Source organism: Lactuca sativa, chromosome 2, assembly GCF_002870075.4.
Source record: "Lactuca sativa cultivar Salinas chromosome 2, Lsat_Salinas_v11, whole genome shotgun sequence".
NCBI lineage: Eukaryota > Viridiplantae > Streptophyta > Magnoliopsida > Asterales > Asteraceae > Lactuca > Lactuca sativa.
In genome coordinates this window covers 188,302,846-188,320,000 of record NC_056624.2, presented here as the reverse complement: position 1 = coordinate 188,320,000, position 17,155 = coordinate 188,302,846, and the positions used below count along the sequence as shown (strand labels likewise).

The 17,155-nt window shown below is 30.7% G+C and overlaps 2 protein-coding genes across 2 annotated transcripts; one reads left to right on the top strand and one right to left on the bottom strand.

Annotated features, from left to right (window-relative positions):
• Positions 1–1,161: 1,161 nt before the first annotated feature.
• LOC111888894 (membrane-anchored ubiquitin-fold protein 4) lies at positions 1,162–2,896 on the top strand. Its single transcript, XM_023885030.3, has 4 exons — positions 1,162–1,361; positions 1,460–1,674; positions 2,274–2,444; positions 2,529–2,896. The coding sequence occupies exons 2-4, from the start codon at positions 1,545–1,547 to the stop codon at positions 2,582–2,584; spliced, it is 357 nt and encodes a 118-aa protein (XP_023740798.1). The 5' UTR covers positions 1,162–1,361; positions 1,460–1,544; the 3' UTR covers positions 2,585–2,896.
• Positions 2,897–2,977: 81 nt separating this feature from the next.
• Positions 2,978–6,245, bottom strand: LOC111888887 (actin-related protein 2). The gene is made up of 15 exons (XM_023885018.3): positions 5,957–6,245; positions 5,532–5,642; positions 5,209–5,343; positions 5,035–5,106; positions 4,876–4,954; positions 4,611–4,660; positions 4,425–4,528; positions 4,258–4,326; positions 4,111–4,174; positions 3,966–4,034; positions 3,800–3,883; positions 3,651–3,709; positions 3,467–3,533; positions 3,288–3,371; positions 2,978–3,190 (listed from the first exon to the last, which is right to left on the bottom strand). The coding sequence occupies exons 1-15, from the start codon at positions 5,996–5,998 to the stop codon at positions 3,116–3,118; spliced, it is 1,164 nt and encodes a 387-aa protein (XP_023740786.1). The 5' UTR covers positions 5,999–6,245; the 3' UTR covers positions 2,978–3,115.
• Between the last annotated feature and the right edge of the window lie 10,910 nt (positions 6,246–17,155).

Sequence of the window (17,155 nt, the reverse complement as noted above, 5' to 3'; positions counted from 1 at the left end):
TGATGGTGTGATTGATCCATAATTGCTCTCCATTGGGGACAAAGTAATTAACGATACAACCAGATGCGTTAAAATGATCGAGTCGAGTCAGATCAAAATTGTCGATCAATAAAAGTGGTCTACTTTCTGAGACAATAAAATAGAAAAAGTTCCAAATACTATAAATACCATAAGAAAAAAATTATTACACACTACAATTACTATTTTATAAATTCAAAAAAATCACATAATATTTACCACCTCCAGAATCCTGTTAGCCATATTCGACTCGCCCGACTTAGGATCATTCAACCTTAGCCCTAGAGAAGATTGGCGTAAGAACAAGTTTCTCAAATGGAAATTTCCGGCCAAGAAAATTGTTCATGTAGATTTGTTATTTGCATATGCTTTAAATTTATAATAGATTCCGGCAAGCAAACCACTAATTTAAGGCGAGCAAAATGTAAAATACTAATTTCAGACAAGAAAAATGTAAAATTTATGATAAGCAAACCACTTAAGATCGTCACATGCGATAAAAAGTGGGTTTATTTTTTTTTTCATAAAAGAATGTGGGTCCAGACTCCAAATGAAATCCCCTTTTAGGCTTTTACCATGTTTTGTATTTTGGTACAAAAATACTTATTAATACTAATAATACCTTTTCAAACCACGCCCTTTTGGTACAAAAATACGCCACGCCACCGAAATCTCACTTTCCCACCGCTCATTTCTTTTATATACATTTTGTAAATTATTATGTATATAAATATTTATAATTAATTAAATAATCAAATGTAGTAAAATGATTTTACAGAAAAGAAAAAACATAGGTTGTATGAGTTTATAATTTAAATATTTGGCATATTCTAATTATATAAAAATCAATAAATACTTTTGTATAAACATATGAAATAAGAATGAAAGCCTTTTAAAGATAATGTTAAGAAAGAAACAAATTCGAAATAATCATTTGTTCATATTAAAATTTGTAGTTAAACTAATAATTCAATGCTTAAACCAAAAATAAGATATACTTTTTTAATTATTAATAATAGTGTCGTAATAAATATAAATAGTTATTAATAAAATTAAAAGAAAGTGGGTAGATGATGTTAAATTTGGTTTTATAAAAAACAAATCACCGTATTCAAACTGACTTGCTGACCAGACCAGTACAATAAAAAGCACAGCGAAAGTTGAAAGGAAAAGAAATGGGGTTTCGCATTCATTAACAGTGCGCCTCGAGATCGGGTCTAGGGTTCCTCATCTTCTTCAATTTCCACCTCCCTTCATCGTCCATACTTCATACCATTTACTCATCTCCGGCAATTCACAGTTCACATACAGCTGCTGATCGATTCTTTCACTACAATTCAAAGGTGATTTTAAACCAATGATCCACGGCTTTAGTTTTCATCATCTTCTTTTGATTCCTGGTTGTTGATATTAATAATTGTTGTGGTATGACTTTGTGCAGGTTTTTGATAACATATATTAGTGATTTGTGGAAAAGGTGTGATCCTAGGGCTTCATATAAGGTGTGATATCGTAGGCTGTTCCAAATGCCGGAGGAAGATGTTTTAGAGCTCAAGTTTCGGTTGCTTGATGGATCGGATATTGGTCCATTTCGATACTCTCCGGCTTCCACAGTTGCCATGCTCAAGGAGAGAATTGTTGCCGAATGGCCCAAAGGTTAGGCAGATTTCGGTCTCTTTTGTCTGTACATGCTTTTTTTTTTTCTGATATTTTTACTGCTCTATAGATTACGCCTTTCGATTTTGAGATTCATGTATTTTGTAGATTAGTTAGTGTGACTCCATGACGACTGAATTGCCTTTATAAATTCATGTAAATAGCTGTTCTTCAGTCTTTATGTTTTAAGCTAAATGATCTCTGGTTTAAGGAAAAGATGAAAGATGTATGATCCACACAAAGAAAAGAAAGATGAAACATAGAGTACTGTAATCCAACTGTGATGGAGTTTTGAGTTTGTGGTTTTTGCAATTTCCCACCAGATAAACGAAATCGTAGAGAGCTTGAGCTTATATCCCAGTGACATAGCTGGTTAAAGATTAGCCAAAGGGCAAAGGGAAAACTCTTTAGTTTTTGCCTTTTTGGGCATTTCAGATCTCCTTCAACCTTTTCTCCATATGTTATACTCTTGGCCTATGAGAAATACGTTAAATCAAAATGAATGGTGGATGATAAATTGCATCTTTTTTGGACGTATTAATGATTAGGTTATGTTAAGTCATATCTTTCTGAAGATTATGTTTGTTGAATGCGTCCAGATAAGAAAGGCGGACCCAAATCAGCAAATGACATAAAATTAATAAATGCGGGGAAAATTTTGGAAAACAACAAAACTGTTGGGCAGTGCAGAACACCTTTTGGGGAGCTTCCAAAAGGGGTAATTACAATGCATGCTGTTGTACAGATGTCTTTAACCAAAGCAAAAACAGGTAACTCCTCTTTCCTCATCAATATGTTAACAAATAAGTAGAGTGTATTTTCTGAAATGAATAGGTTTTTATGATTCTGAACAGAAAAAAAGATGGATGAGGCTCCAAAGACAAACGTCTGCGCGTGTACCATATTGTAAGAAGTTATTGAGTTTGTTTGTTGGTTGAGATTTATCTGGTGGGTGGGGGGCCATTGTTTGGGGCTCTGTGGAATCAATCGGGTGGACTGGTCTGGGGAAAATAATGTCATACCATATAATTGTTGCGCAGTGTGGGGGAAAGTCTGGTTGGTGTAAACATATAAAATCCTTTATTGTTGTTGTCGTTATCATGTGTAGTGAGTGTGTGTGTGTGTGTGTGTTTTATGTAAAATTTGTTGCTTTAAGTTGCTGTACATTTGTGGCTTCGGCTTCAGTGAATACAAGTAATCCTCATTGGCTTCTTTTCCTCTATTAGATTCTACACAGCTCTCTTGCAACAATATATACGGTATTTGTTGTTTATTAAAAAGTTATTTAGTTGTGGAATTGACATTTTGTTGAAACGAGTAATGAAATCTATGTTTAGGCCATATGCTTTTTACTCAAAACTTGAAATAGTAAAGTGAAATCCCAATTTTAGCTAACATACAAATTTCTAAAACACTAGCATTGTTGCTTAAAATCATGGCTCTACCCACACTTGCTTAGGCAATGAACTCCCTCCTCCAGATAATCTTGCCTGCTAATCCAAAATTCAGGTGCATCCTGCAAAAAATCCACATATATTTTTTTTTTACACTTGAGTATCTATTTATCTAATCAATCAAAATTCAGTTGCATCCAATAGAGAATGAAAGAGCACCTTCATGATTCCAGCAAGTACTGCACCCCCAAGGTACACCATATGCTTCCTGCGTGGTGGATCTTCAATACGCAGCCGCAATTTCTAACATTACAAAAATAAGTAATTAATATTTATTATTTAATCAATCACTCACACAAATAATGTATTATATTATATGATCCAACAATAAATAGTACCTTCAATCCCACTTTATTGCCCTTCAACACAACTTCAAGATAACGATCCAAGATTTCTTTCTCTAGTCTGTATATATAATATAACCACTAATCATGAATTCTAAAGAAAATGCAAAATATGTTGACCAATTTAATAATACAAGAGACTGGTCAAACCACACCAAAGATAATGATGTAATATTACCGACTAGGTAAACCTGGATACATTGTGCTCCCTCCACTCAAAACTATATGCTGGTAAAGCTGCAAAACATACAATCACACATAATTTCGCCATGTGTTCAAATTATATAATAATAATAATAATACTAATAGCTGGTTTAAATTTGTTACCATCATACGGTTGTCAATATCCATTTCCTGAATACAATGGAATACCATGTCAGCAATTCCATCACCTTCAACATCTATGAGCTCCTGTAAGAACCAGCTTACAACCTTAACATTACCATTTATACAAATGCAATTATTAATTCAGAAACTAAACACAAAAATATACCGGAGTAAAAAGAGCTTCTGGGGCCTGAAAGCGTTCAGTACCAACTTTGATAACCCTTCCATCTGGCAGCTGATGCATTTTATAACATTTCTCAATAACAATTAACGACCTTTACTTCCTTATATTATAAACTATGGTAACTTACAGTATAATTCTTAACAAGAATGGTGGTCTCAAGTCCCAGTTGATATTCCCTTTTGTAATCATAACTGCAACAAACCAAAACTTATCAAAAAAAAAAAAAAAAGAATTACATTGTAAGTTCAAATAAAATGTGGATTCATGAATGTACCTAACATAGCAGAGCTTCTCTTTGATATCTCTAACAGTTTCAAAATCAGCACTCTTATTCATTGCATAACTTCATATGATAAATTAGTTTTCAAGTCTCAGTACCACATGTACAATCATAATAAACTATTATTACTATAAAAATAGCACCTTCTAGAAACTACTCACCCTCTCCTAAGCAGTAAATCAACAAGATATGTTGTTATATGGCGTCCAGCAACATTCATTCGTTTAGTAAGATGAGGAAATGAGTAGCCATCTACAACAGGAACCTTAAGAAACATGATAATGTTAGAAATTAGGGTTACTAAGTAGTAGTAAATACTAAATAGTAATAGTTATTCAACTGCTTACCACATGAGTGACACCATCACCAGAGTCAATGACTAGTCCAGTAAGTAAACCTGTTTTGACATCAAATCAAGATTAGGTAAATAAAATCAAAGTTAATTCTTGAATTCTTTGCAAAGTTGTTTCAAAAGGAGTCGTATATACTATATAACATTAGAATACAATGTTAAAAAAGCTTGTATTTGGATGAAGACACCAGCAAAATTCATGTCATGTCAATTTAGAGGAAGCAAAATTGAAGTCTTATAAACCTTTACCCTATAAGCACCTTGAGCATACAATGTTAAAACAGCTTGTATTTGGATGAAGACACCAGCAAAATTGTACTTCTCAAACATAGTCTCCACCTAAATCAAGGTTAATCCACAATCAAGTTTGCATACTGCAAACTGAAAATCATTTTTATGAGTATATTGTTTGCACATACCATCTTTTCCCTGTTTTTTGAAGGATTGAGAGGTGGATCTGTGAGCAAAATGTTACATTCTGATGGATCCACCTGCAAGAAGGAAATATGGAGGACTTTTATAACAAGCAGCAGGTGCTAACTGCTAACTCATCAAGTTCTCAAACAACATATCAAAAGGCAGCAGACACTCACCTTTAGCTCATTATAGAAGGCATGATCCCAAACATGACCCATATCATCCCACTTTTGCACAATGCCATTGTTGACAGGATAAGATATATCTAGTTGATGTCTCAAGTTCAAACAGGTTTCACCAACAACAATATCCTGTTATGAACCATGGATAAAGGAAGCATTTCTGTTATTAATGATCACTTGATATGCTACAACGTACAAATAGATAAATACCAGTGAAAGAAGGGATATCACTGATCAAATTAATCAAGGCACTTATATAATCATCAGACCTTTATACACAAGTGTTCATTGAGAAGAAAAAAAAGGAGTATATTCACCTTCAACTCTTGTTCCAGGAGAGTTTCTTCGTATCTCAACATCGGCCTACCCACCACACAAGGAAATACCGATGTTGGAAAATTCTCACCAGCAAAACCACACTTGACATACTGCATTTTAAATTCAGCAGTCATAAAATCACAAAAATTGATATTCCATCCATCTTTACTTGTTTGGAGACAAGATAGTGCATAAATTTAGTGATGCAGTTGCAATTCATGTCAATATTGTTTATTGAATCATTAAAAACCGGAAACATCTTGATGCTTAAAATGTTCCGGTCTAAATAAAAAGGTACCAAAAATATAAGAAAACAGATCAAGGACGCAATGTTTCAACAATTGACTTTGAATATAAGCAGTGGATTCCAACGAATAGATCGAGATCACTAAAAAATGGTTAATTAACGAGACGATTAGCTTACCCCAGTGCCATTGTCGCAAACGATGACCTTCTTGCTGTCCATTTAACCTCACCTGAGATGAAAGGATCAACGGAGACAGCAACGGCGATGGCGATGGATCCCTTCTTTTGTCTGGATTAGGAATTAAGATGGAAAGCTTCAAGAGTTAAATCATCATTTGTGTTTGTTGCTAATCTGCTTTGCTTTACTTTGCGTATAAACTCAGGCTACGAGGTAAGTCGCTGCTGCAGAACGAAAACCCGCCCAACTCGCCAACCGGGTCTATCCAAAATGACTATTTGCAACTGTGTTGAGTTTGTTCGTTTTTTTTATCCAATCATACATCATATCAACATGTTTCTTTTTTGAATATCATATATTTGAAATCCTTTTTTAACTTACTCAAATCATATTCATTTGAAATCCTTTTTATTAACTAATGCAACTCAAAAGTTTCTTAATTATGATTTAACATTGAAAAGTTTTATAACTTATAGTATGTTTAATTAGCATTTAGTGAAAGTTTTACTATAAAAAACCAATATTTTATGTCTTTTGTGTTATATAAAATTTTACATGTAAGATGGATGTCATACAAAAATGAAAAGAAAATTTTTCAATAGGCACAATTCTTTTAGAACGTATTTGCAATGGTGGAGATACTAAAAAAGCTATACAAATGAAGGTTATGAATGAATGTATTATTTTTTACTCATAATTTGATCGTATGATATTTTTTTTCCAGTAATATAAATAAGACCATTCAAAATCATATGTTTAGAGATATTTTGTTTTCTCAAACCATACCATACAAAATCATATGTTTAGAGATATTTTGTTTTCTCAAACCATATTGATTTGAAACCTACATAACTTTTTATATTCCTTAATTAAAACGATTTATAGTATTTATAAATTTCCAATATTTTTTTTGCATTCTCTTATTATATATGTAGTTATATTAGTATATTTTTCTTACAAAAAGTCGTCATTTGGGTGAAAGATATTGTGATTCAAAAGTTTACATATAGTTGGAGCATTCACGATCCAAATATGATGATTTGAAGAAATGAGTTATGTCGCATCGATGGTAATTGTAATATGATTTTTTTCTTTCAACCAAAACAAATGAAGCTTTATATTTAGTTTCTCATTTAATCTTTATATGTGATTTGTGTGTATTATTCAATCTTGAATGTGACTCTCCAAAGTCCAAACATTAACGTTTTGCTTGGAATATCTTTCTGATTCTTATTTTTCAAGAAAAATATTTTGATTGCAGGTTAATGAAGAATTGTCATCAAGTTTCTATAGTTGAATGATGTTAAATGAAGAAAGAAGATTAAGAAAACGGATATAGGTTTTTTTGTTTGAGCAAAGTTGACGAATGTTAGTTTTTTCTTTTGATTTAAATGTATGTTTATGTAACATCTTTATTTATATATTCAACCACTCAATGCTCTTATTTATTTGATTGTAGCTTTTCTATTTTGATTATGTTTATTTTCTATTATTTTTTTTGTTGGGTGATCCTACACAACATATTTAAACGATAATATTTAAAAGATAACATAATTTTTAACATTTGATATGTAATTTACTACGACAAAAATTACATATGACAATTACGAATATATATATATATATATATATATATATATATATATATATATATATATATATATATATATATATATATATATATGATTGTGTGTGTGATTTGTTTAACATGTATATGCACCTATGTATGTTATAAATTTATAATCAAATATCTTTATGTTTAATAATTGAAGGGATTAAAATGATACATCAAAACCAATTATTTAGACGAATATAATAATAATAATAATAATAATAATAATAATAATAATAATAATAAATACACATTTCTAAGTACCGCATTAATTTGAAACTCACACTACAACTCAAGAGTTTTATAATTTATGTATATTTATTAGTTACAACTCAAGAGTTTTTAACTTATGGTTATTAATTAGTAATTACTAATAAATTTTTATTTTCCTTTCATTTATAAGGTTGTAAAGTTTTGCTCATTAAAAACATTAACGTATTTGAAGAGATTTGTGATTTAAATATGAAGAGTTAATATAAATGTTATACTAGATATTTTAGTATTTTTATGTTATTAAAAGTTATAGTGTTTATTTTTTATATTTTTTATTATTCGTTGTATATATATATATATATATATATATATATATATTAATACAAATGTTATAATAGATGTTTTTCTATTTTTATGTTACTAAAAATTGTAGTTCATATTTTTGTTCATACGTTTTGTTACCTGTTATATTATCATTCATTTGATATATAATTTATACAATTTTAAACGGTTTATAAAATTATCAAATAATTGTACATATCACAATGACTTAAAAATTAAACTATAATGCTTAATAAAACTAATATGTTAACTATATGTTTGCTTTACTACTAACATTTTGTTTCAAAGTATGATTATTAAATAATAATTTGGTAAAAAGTTATTATTTTAACTATATAATTATATTGTCGCGCAACGCGCGGGGATTCGCCTAGTATAGCATATAAGTTGTTATTTGTGTTCAACATAACAATTTTGGTTATTTTGACCGGCTATCACTTATGGTAGCTTGTCAAAAGGATTATAGTGACCACAAACAACAATTTCGATGGTATATGGTATATTGGGTACAAAAAAAAAACAAATGAGAACAATCTCAACAGTTGGTTACCTTCTTGAATCATTTTCCCTAAAAAAGTTAAATGATATTAAAGATGCAAAAGTATCAAAGACTGCAACCTTCTTAGGCCATAACGTACATGAAGAGTGTTTTGGAGGGATAACTTCGTCAAAACATGGTCTATGTTATGCTTACTGTGGTTAGCTATTAACAACTCTCTGCAAAAGGATATGTGTATGAGAGGTATCTGCAAAAGGATATTACTATGGTTAGCTGTCAATAACACTCGTTTGTAGACTTGTCCAGAATCCATGATACGACAAATCATTTGATTGGAAATGTAAATGTAGTCATGAAATGCACCTGCTCAATCAAGAATCCCCTAATAAATATTCAAGTGCATTACAAAGTTGTACATGTATAAATAATGTTCATTTGTGGGTTATGTTTTGAAGAGAAGCAAGAATGAATCTCAAAAAGTCATTAATATGAGCATGAGATGATGTGAGATTTTCTGTAAATGAGTAAAGGGAAAATGAATCAGGAGGGTAACCAACCGTTGAGTTTGTTTTCATTTGGTCCCTTTCCTTTTTTTTGTACCCAATATACCATCGAACTTATTGTTTGTGTTCACCATAACCCTTTGACAGGCTATCACTAGTTAGTTACCCCATAGTCATTTTTCCCCTTTATCGAACGACTTTTTTGTGCACCTGGTCTAAGGACTACATATTTGTTTGGAATTCTAGATCCAGTAATATTTAATATTTTGTCTTGACCTTATAAAAGGTCGATCATCTAATCGAGCTGAACCCCAATTTGGAGATTCTGATTTGGTTTTCATTTTTGATATCAGACCAATCGATATGCCCTTCACGATGATGGTCATGGTCTATGTGGCCACGAACCACAAACACGAATACCAGCCCAGGTGTATGTGATGGACCGTGGTGGTAGTGATTTGAGGTCTATTAAACGAATGACAACGACCAATCAACGCAATTTACTTTCTTGACCATTTGACTAGCCGTTGAACGACAGTTTTTTGAAAAAAAAAATATTATTATTTTTCTAAAAACAAACATTTACCTATAAATACCACAAATAACCTAATTTTTTACACCATTCTTCTCTTTCTCTATTTACCTATACAATTTTGTTTACAATCCAAATATCATGGATCCCAATCAAAATAACCCACCAAACTATCAAAACCGCAAGTCCAATAATGATTTTGCGTTAGATACAACTCTCCGCCAATACCCGAAAAATAGAATCACATCAAGGTGGTTTTATGAATTAACTCCAAAGTAGTTCTCCTATCCAACAAACTCAAGTTTTTCAACAGCAAATGTAAGCCTTCCCACCCTATCAAAAACAATTTCAATCCAGTTTCTTATACCAAAAACATTTCCAACCATAACCATCACAACCACAAACTTCACAAACTTAACCTTCACAACACCATTTTCAACCCTTAATTCATCAAATTTTATAGCAGAAACACTGTTGGGTTTTGATACAAAATATAAGTTTGTTATTCACAAACACCGGCAACGGAAGACTTTATAAATAACAAGTTTACTTTTAGTTCATAACAAAACCAAACCGTCATGGATCCATTTATAGAGATTAGAATGAAATAAAAACAACCATATGATGTTTTAGCGATAACCTTTGAAGCCTTTGAGCCCACTTGGTTTTGGGGTGTCGATGAAGATGTAAAGATCAAAGAACATGATCTTATCTACAAGTATCCACCATCAAGATTAAGGCACTTGGAATGCTAGTTCCTTCTTGTATAAAGTACTTCTAAAGCCTTTGAGTGCTTAACTCAAATAAGCACTAAAGTAAAAGCACTTTGTACCACCAAAGACTTGAATGATCTCAAAAGAATGAGATCTCCAAGCCCTTTTCATGCCTACGATTTTAGAGAGAAAAAGAGAAGAAGAAGAAGATGATGAAGTGTTTTCACTTATCAAAAATTCAAGCCTCATGCATCTGTTATATAGTCCATGCAAAGTAAGGGATTTTTATTAAAATACTCTAAAATATTTCTAGTCTTTAGAAGCATGGGAGACAAAGCATGGAGGTTGAAAAGCAACCCCCTTATATTAATATTTTTGGCCATACCTATTGAAAAGAGGAGGATTTTTTATTTTTTATAAACTCCAAGTTTATAAAATATAAACTTTGTCTTTAGGTAAAAGACAAAAGAATTCAACTAGTCGAAAATATTGTGCATGACTTATTAATTCATATTATATGAAATAATAACTAGTTATACTCTCTTATAATTATTATTTTCATAAAACAATAATTATTCCCTAATTAAAATACAAGAATCGATATTATTTATTAATAATCACATTAATAACAAATATACAAAATGTGTCAACTTGATAAAGGTGTGACCCTATAGGATCATATATTATTAGCAATATCACTCAATAATGATTATTGGGCATATAGATTCAACAATCTCTCACTTGCACAAGATTCATTATAGACTGACATAGACAGTAGCTGACGTCTAGCAATGGGCTACTGTCCCAAACAACATATGAAGGGTGTCATCTCATCAACAACCAATTCCAGGAGCTCTAAGCTACAATTGTTACTAAAGGTGCAGTATCGATTATTCCATTGTCTCAAACATCATGTCGAACATGAGATATGAATCGCCATCAATCTCATTTAGTGATCTACTTTAAGTAAGGCCTTAAGTGTCTAGCTCTCAACGAATAAGAGGGACAAATCCCATCTCGACTACATACGCCCATCAATGTAGTTCATGTCATATCCAACGATGGCCCTTATGACTGCCCTTTTACGGAACAACGTTAAACCATGTCAAAGAACAACAATTCGTACACTTCAAGTCCCAAATATGTATCTTAGGTCTAAGAATACAGAGATACAACCTTGATCAAAACATCACTCTTGACTACGATCCATAAAGTGGTTTTGATGCGGGTCAAGTCCAATACTTATTCTCATAATCATGTATCTATGAAGTTGGTAGCAACTCTTGCTATTCTCATCTTCATGAGAATTCACCAATCCACTCATATTAGTCTTAACTCATAGATTCTCCCATAACTATGAACGACTATGAACATTTAGAATAACCTAGTTATTCAGGGATTTAAACATGCTAATATAGAACACAACAATTATTCAACGAAAGACTCATATCCAATATATCAATTCATTTCAATATATGTTGTTTTTACTGTTCCAATATCCAAATACTAAATTTCTATAAAATATATCTACTTATATCAACAAGGCCCTGTAGAACCAACTTGACTTTCATGTTCTAGCTAATGAAAGAGCTTTGTTAAGTAGATTTGACAAACTCGAATTATATAAATTTTGCGAATACAAACATTTTTAGTTATATATATATATATATATATATATATATATATATATATATATATATATAACTCATATATAAAGAAAAAACTATTGATAATGTATTAAATGCTTAAATATGACTTAGATACCAATACTCGCGTAATTGGATTACTCATAGTCATAATGAACCATACATTAAGCTTCTTAGAATGTAGTTCTCCAAACCACAATGTACTCTAACTCTGATGTGTAACTGTAATTAAAATTTACATGGAAACACAATCCATGTATCTTTCTCTTCATTCATAATGAAGACACACCCAATTGTGATTAAGAATCATCTCAATCTATTTGAAAATTTAGCACATGTGTAACAACTTTAAACATAGCTTTCTTTCAAATACTCTGTAGACTAGGAATATTTCTGTAGTTCTCACAAGTACTTTAGAATGTTCCTATAAGTCACACAATGACTTGTTCTTAGATTATACTAATATCATTCGACATGCTTTAAGCATACGACTCATTTGGCCTTCATGCATAATCATGACATATATGATAAATCCATCTGCATCAGCATACGGAATACAATCATATTATCTAGTTCAAAAACATTTGCACTAGGATTTTGCTTGAAATCATGTCATGTAGTTTTTGACAAGATGAATCTATCAGAGTCCTTTATCTTAAGCTCTTTAAGATCCTTGACAATTAATGCAATTTTACTTAATCCTTTAAGTTGTCATGATCTATCTATATAGATCCTTATTCCATGAATTAATATGTCGACTACATATAACATTTCGAATGTTACTGCGCTCCCACTAGCTTTGTAGAAAACACAAGAGTCATCTAGATTCATAATTAAATCACACTATGTAATTAACTTATAAGAAAGAAGATTCTTACTTTGAGATGTTAGCTTAAATCTTGGAAAGATTTTCATTCATGTATGTTTCTCCTTTGAAAACTCACTTACTCTTTATAGTCAAATTATATCGAGGAATATTAATCAAGACCATTCTTGATAATAATACATGAATGCATCTATATGTGTTTTATTAGTTTCTGATCAATTATTGAGTAGATTCAACAATAGTTGAAAACTTGCTAGTTCCAAACTATGATACATTTAGCTTATGGATCTTTAGCTCTTAAATCTCCAAATTGCTCCAACTTAGAAAAATCACTTTATAATCACTTGTATTATGGAATGACAATTAGTGGTATTAGTAAAAACTTCATCCTTAACAATCATTTAGGATAGTCTACATAAATGCAGTTACTAGATGCTAGAGTGGTTAAGCTTGTTGTCTAACATAAGGTCTATAACTCTATACCTTTTAGATAAGGATAAACCATTTCATCCTCAGTCTAATATAAGTATTTAATCCACTTATTTGGTTGGAAATATATATATTCAATATATATTTTTTGCAGTGAGCATAATTCCAAAATTTTATAAAGTAAATAGTTCCTTTAAAACATCATATAATAGACTACAAGGTCTATGTTTTAACCTCTCTAAAAACTTGTACTATCGACATTCAACTAGTGGCCAGGTGGCCCTATCCCACTAGAGAATTTGAAAGCTACCTCGAACATCAAAAGATAGATCCTAGCGACCAGTTGATCATGTGCCACAAGAACCAAACTAATGACGAGTGAGTGTTTTTTGTCGAAACGAGTTGTGAATCAATTCCACAATTCCTAAGATGTTCCAAGAAAACTTGGTTTACAAAACTCATTTTCTTTATCACAACGAAAGGTTAATGATGATCTCGTTGATTTGTATCTCAATCTTCACTATGAAACAAATTGAGCAAATCAAAGGTTTCAACAATAACGAATAAAAGTCGTTAGTGAAATTGATTAATTATCTATTACCAAATCTATTCATGGATTGAAAAAGATTACATACATCACTTATGTATAACTCTTTGTCAAGCCTTTTGTTCTTTAACTACTAATAGATAAAGACACTTGTGAATCATCTTCCCATATTAATACGATTCACATATATCAAATGAATCAAGCTCATTTGCCTTCAAAAATTCCATCCTTTTGAAGTTGGTATATGTATTTCTTATTTATATTGTCATGATGATTATGACATAGATAAGTTCCAATCAAATATCATTTGATCATATAGGTGTTATGATCATAACTATTAATTTAATGAAAGATTATAAATTTACTTCATAAATAACATTATGAAAAAAAAAATATTCTTTAACACAGAATACATCGTTTCAGAACATGAATGTGAACATCCATTAAACGAGAAGTAAATCTAAATTTATTCATAAATATACAACCGTTACATGTCCCTATAAGGATAGGAACACAATATATATATTGTTCAAATAAAATACTATAACAACACAGAATACCATTTGTTTGTAATCGGTTGATTATTTCTTCCAATCATCAACACATAATATCAATTATTGGTGTCACATGATGTATTACATACTCAAGTGAATGATGGAAAAAATAAATAGTTCTATCATATAGATATTTGAAGTCTTGTCCAAGTCAGACTTTTCAGCTTGATAAGATGAGAGGAGCAATTCCTCCTTTAGTGTCCAGTTTCTTCCATAATAGAAACAACACTAATCATTTGGTCATTTCTTGATTTCTGGGTTTATGATGTACTTCCCTTAACTAGAATATAAGTCTATATGAATGCACAATCTCATAGACTTCCTTTTATTCAATGCTTAAACAAACTTGAAGTTATTTCTAGTGTTTTTTTTTTGAATCTATGCTTTACTTGTGAGACATCTGATATTTTTCATTATTATCCAAGACTTTCTGCAAGTCATGGTTAATTTCTTTAGTATGATGTGAGACTCATCAATATCATCACAATAATACTTGCATCAAAGTATCATGATTAGACTAATTGGTTGTTGAGGTTATTCAGGTATGGGATCTTTCAGTATACATAATTTCTATTTATCTTAAAGGTAGAACCTCAAGATATTATACCAGTTATAGAACTTATAACCATCAAATGTTATTGTCTCTTAAAACTCAATAGGAGAGAGGTTTTGCAGGGCATAAAATTATCAACAGTTATCGACAGAATTTAACAAAGTTTCATTTAGTATTTTAAATGAAACAAGTAAATGGTTAGGTGACCTTTATCCCATAAACTTAATCAAACTCGGTAGGTAGCGATTACCAATCGCATACAATATGTAACTCCTAGATTATGGGATCCTAAACAACTATTGCTTAGCTTGACATGTTTATCCCATCTATGCCTCAGAACTCTCATGCTTAGGTGACATTTATCACATAAGATTCCGATCAATTCATCCTACTTGAAACAACTTGTAGCATTGTAACTAACTAGTAACAAGGTGACCCTTTAGAAACCAGAAACTGCAAAGCTACCCCGAACATTAAAATCCAATCCTAAGCCCAGGTAACATTGTGACGCTAAAACCCTCAAATGATAACGAGTGTTCTTCTAAAGGTTTTATGTATGTTTTACAATTATAGTTTATAAAAAACACAGTCTCATGAATATTGCATGCATCCAACAATTCATGTACCCTTTTGTAAAATTCATATCACTTGTTATGAGGTTCTTTTGGTGCCAAATAAAACTTTATTTTATTTTTCATTAACCGCGATTAATTATAAACTAAAATCCGGTATTTTAAAGTTTAGTCGTAGATCGGTTTTAAGAACCAGTAGTAGTTTTAATAAAACTTTATTTTATACTTAAGGCTTGGAGTTTTGAATGAGTTATAAAATCACTATTTTAAACTTCCTTTTAACAATCAAAAAACTTATGACTTCATGAATTTGTAGAATAAACTCATTTTATTTTATAAATTCAATTTTATGCATCTTATGATAAAAGTCATATTTTGATAAAGCAAAACTTGGGTGATGATACTTATGTTTTAAACATCATTTAGCATGTATAAAATATAATATCAACATGTTGCGTTATGTTTAAAACACTAATATCATATATTAAGTTTCAACGCAAAAGATAATCACTAGTTTTATTATTTGTCGTTATAAAGCTATAAACCGATTTTAGTCTTTTTAATAAAAATTACTTATTATTATAAAGACATGGAATTTATATAAAGTTTTAACATCTTTTAAACCATTTTAAATATTTTAAATTTGGGTATTTATAAGTTTTACAATAAAACTATTTTCAACAAAAAATTGAGTTTTAACCGGTAAACCGGTAACTGGTAACCGATAAAACGTTTTTATAAATATTTATTTATAATCATATTATGTTGTCTTTTAAATATTTTTTATTCAAACTCTAAGTGATATTATCTTATGAAAAAATGTTATTTGACGTGTAAATACTATTTTTTATACATAAAACATAACATACATTTAACATAAAATAAACATCACAAGCATGCAATACAATGTGTATAAACCAAGCCATGTCTAGTAATAATTTTTGTGAGCCATCACAAGAATTATTAAGTCTTTCTTAAAGGAATTAAAGGGAACTTCAAAAGGTCTTAAAGATCCCACTTGCCAAGTCAACTTTTGCTTGCAAAAGGACTTCAAATCTTCATGTTGTGAAAGTTGCAACACTTAAACCATTAAGACTATAATTAAGCCCAAAACCAAAAATGGAAGCTTGTGGTTGTGTGACAACCCGAAATTTCTATCTTGAACAGTTGTTCAAACTCAATCACAGTCAGACTTGTTTCTACTAACTTTTAGCACTGTTTAGACTCTGTTTGAGTGTTCTAAGCCTAGTATATTAAAGAATCAAGTGTTATGAAGTATCTTCTAGGGTTTAATGTGCAACAATCAAGCCTTAAACCTCATTATGAGGTGTTTACGGCCAAAATTCATGAATTTGGACCGTAAACTCATCCTTGGCTGTGAACTCATGCTATATGCATGAGTTTACATCATTTTTCCTCATTTCCTTCATTTCAAGTCAAAGAACTCCCATTCTCTCTCAAGTATCATCAAGTTCTTCATCTTGATCTTCCAAAAATGTAAGAATTCCTTCCTTTGATTTGTTGTTACAACACTTTATCTAATAAGGATCATTGATTTCATCCATGAAATCACTCCATTTTGATAGATCTTCAAGTGTTCTTCATTTCAACAAGAATACACACTAGTGTTTTGGGACTTTAATCACCCTATCGGCTTT

Coding starts and splice junctions, on each gene's coding strand:
- LOC111888894 (XM_023885030.3), top strand. CDS start 1,545: ATGCCGGAGGAAGATGTTTTAGAGCTCAAGTTTCGGTTGCTTGATGGA. Junction 1,675..2,273: donor TGTTGCCGAATGGCCCAAAG/GTTAGGCAGATT, acceptor GAATGCGTCCAG/ATAAGAAAGGCGGACCCAAA. Junction 2,445..2,528: donor TTTAACCAAAGCAAAAACAG/GTAACTCCTCTT, acceptor GATTCTGAACAG/AAAAAAAGATGGATGAGGCT.
- LOC111888887 (XM_023885018.3), bottom strand. CDS start 5,998: ATGGACAGCAAGAAGGTCATCGTTTGCGACAATGGCACTGGG. Junction 4,955..5,034: donor CAAAAAACAGGGAAAAGATG/GTATGTGCAAAC, acceptor ACCTTGATTTAG/GTGGAGACTATGTTTGAGAA. Junction 3,710..3,799: donor ATATTGACAACCGTATGATG/GTAACAAATTTA, acceptor TATGTTTTGCAG/CTTTACCAGCATATAGTTTT.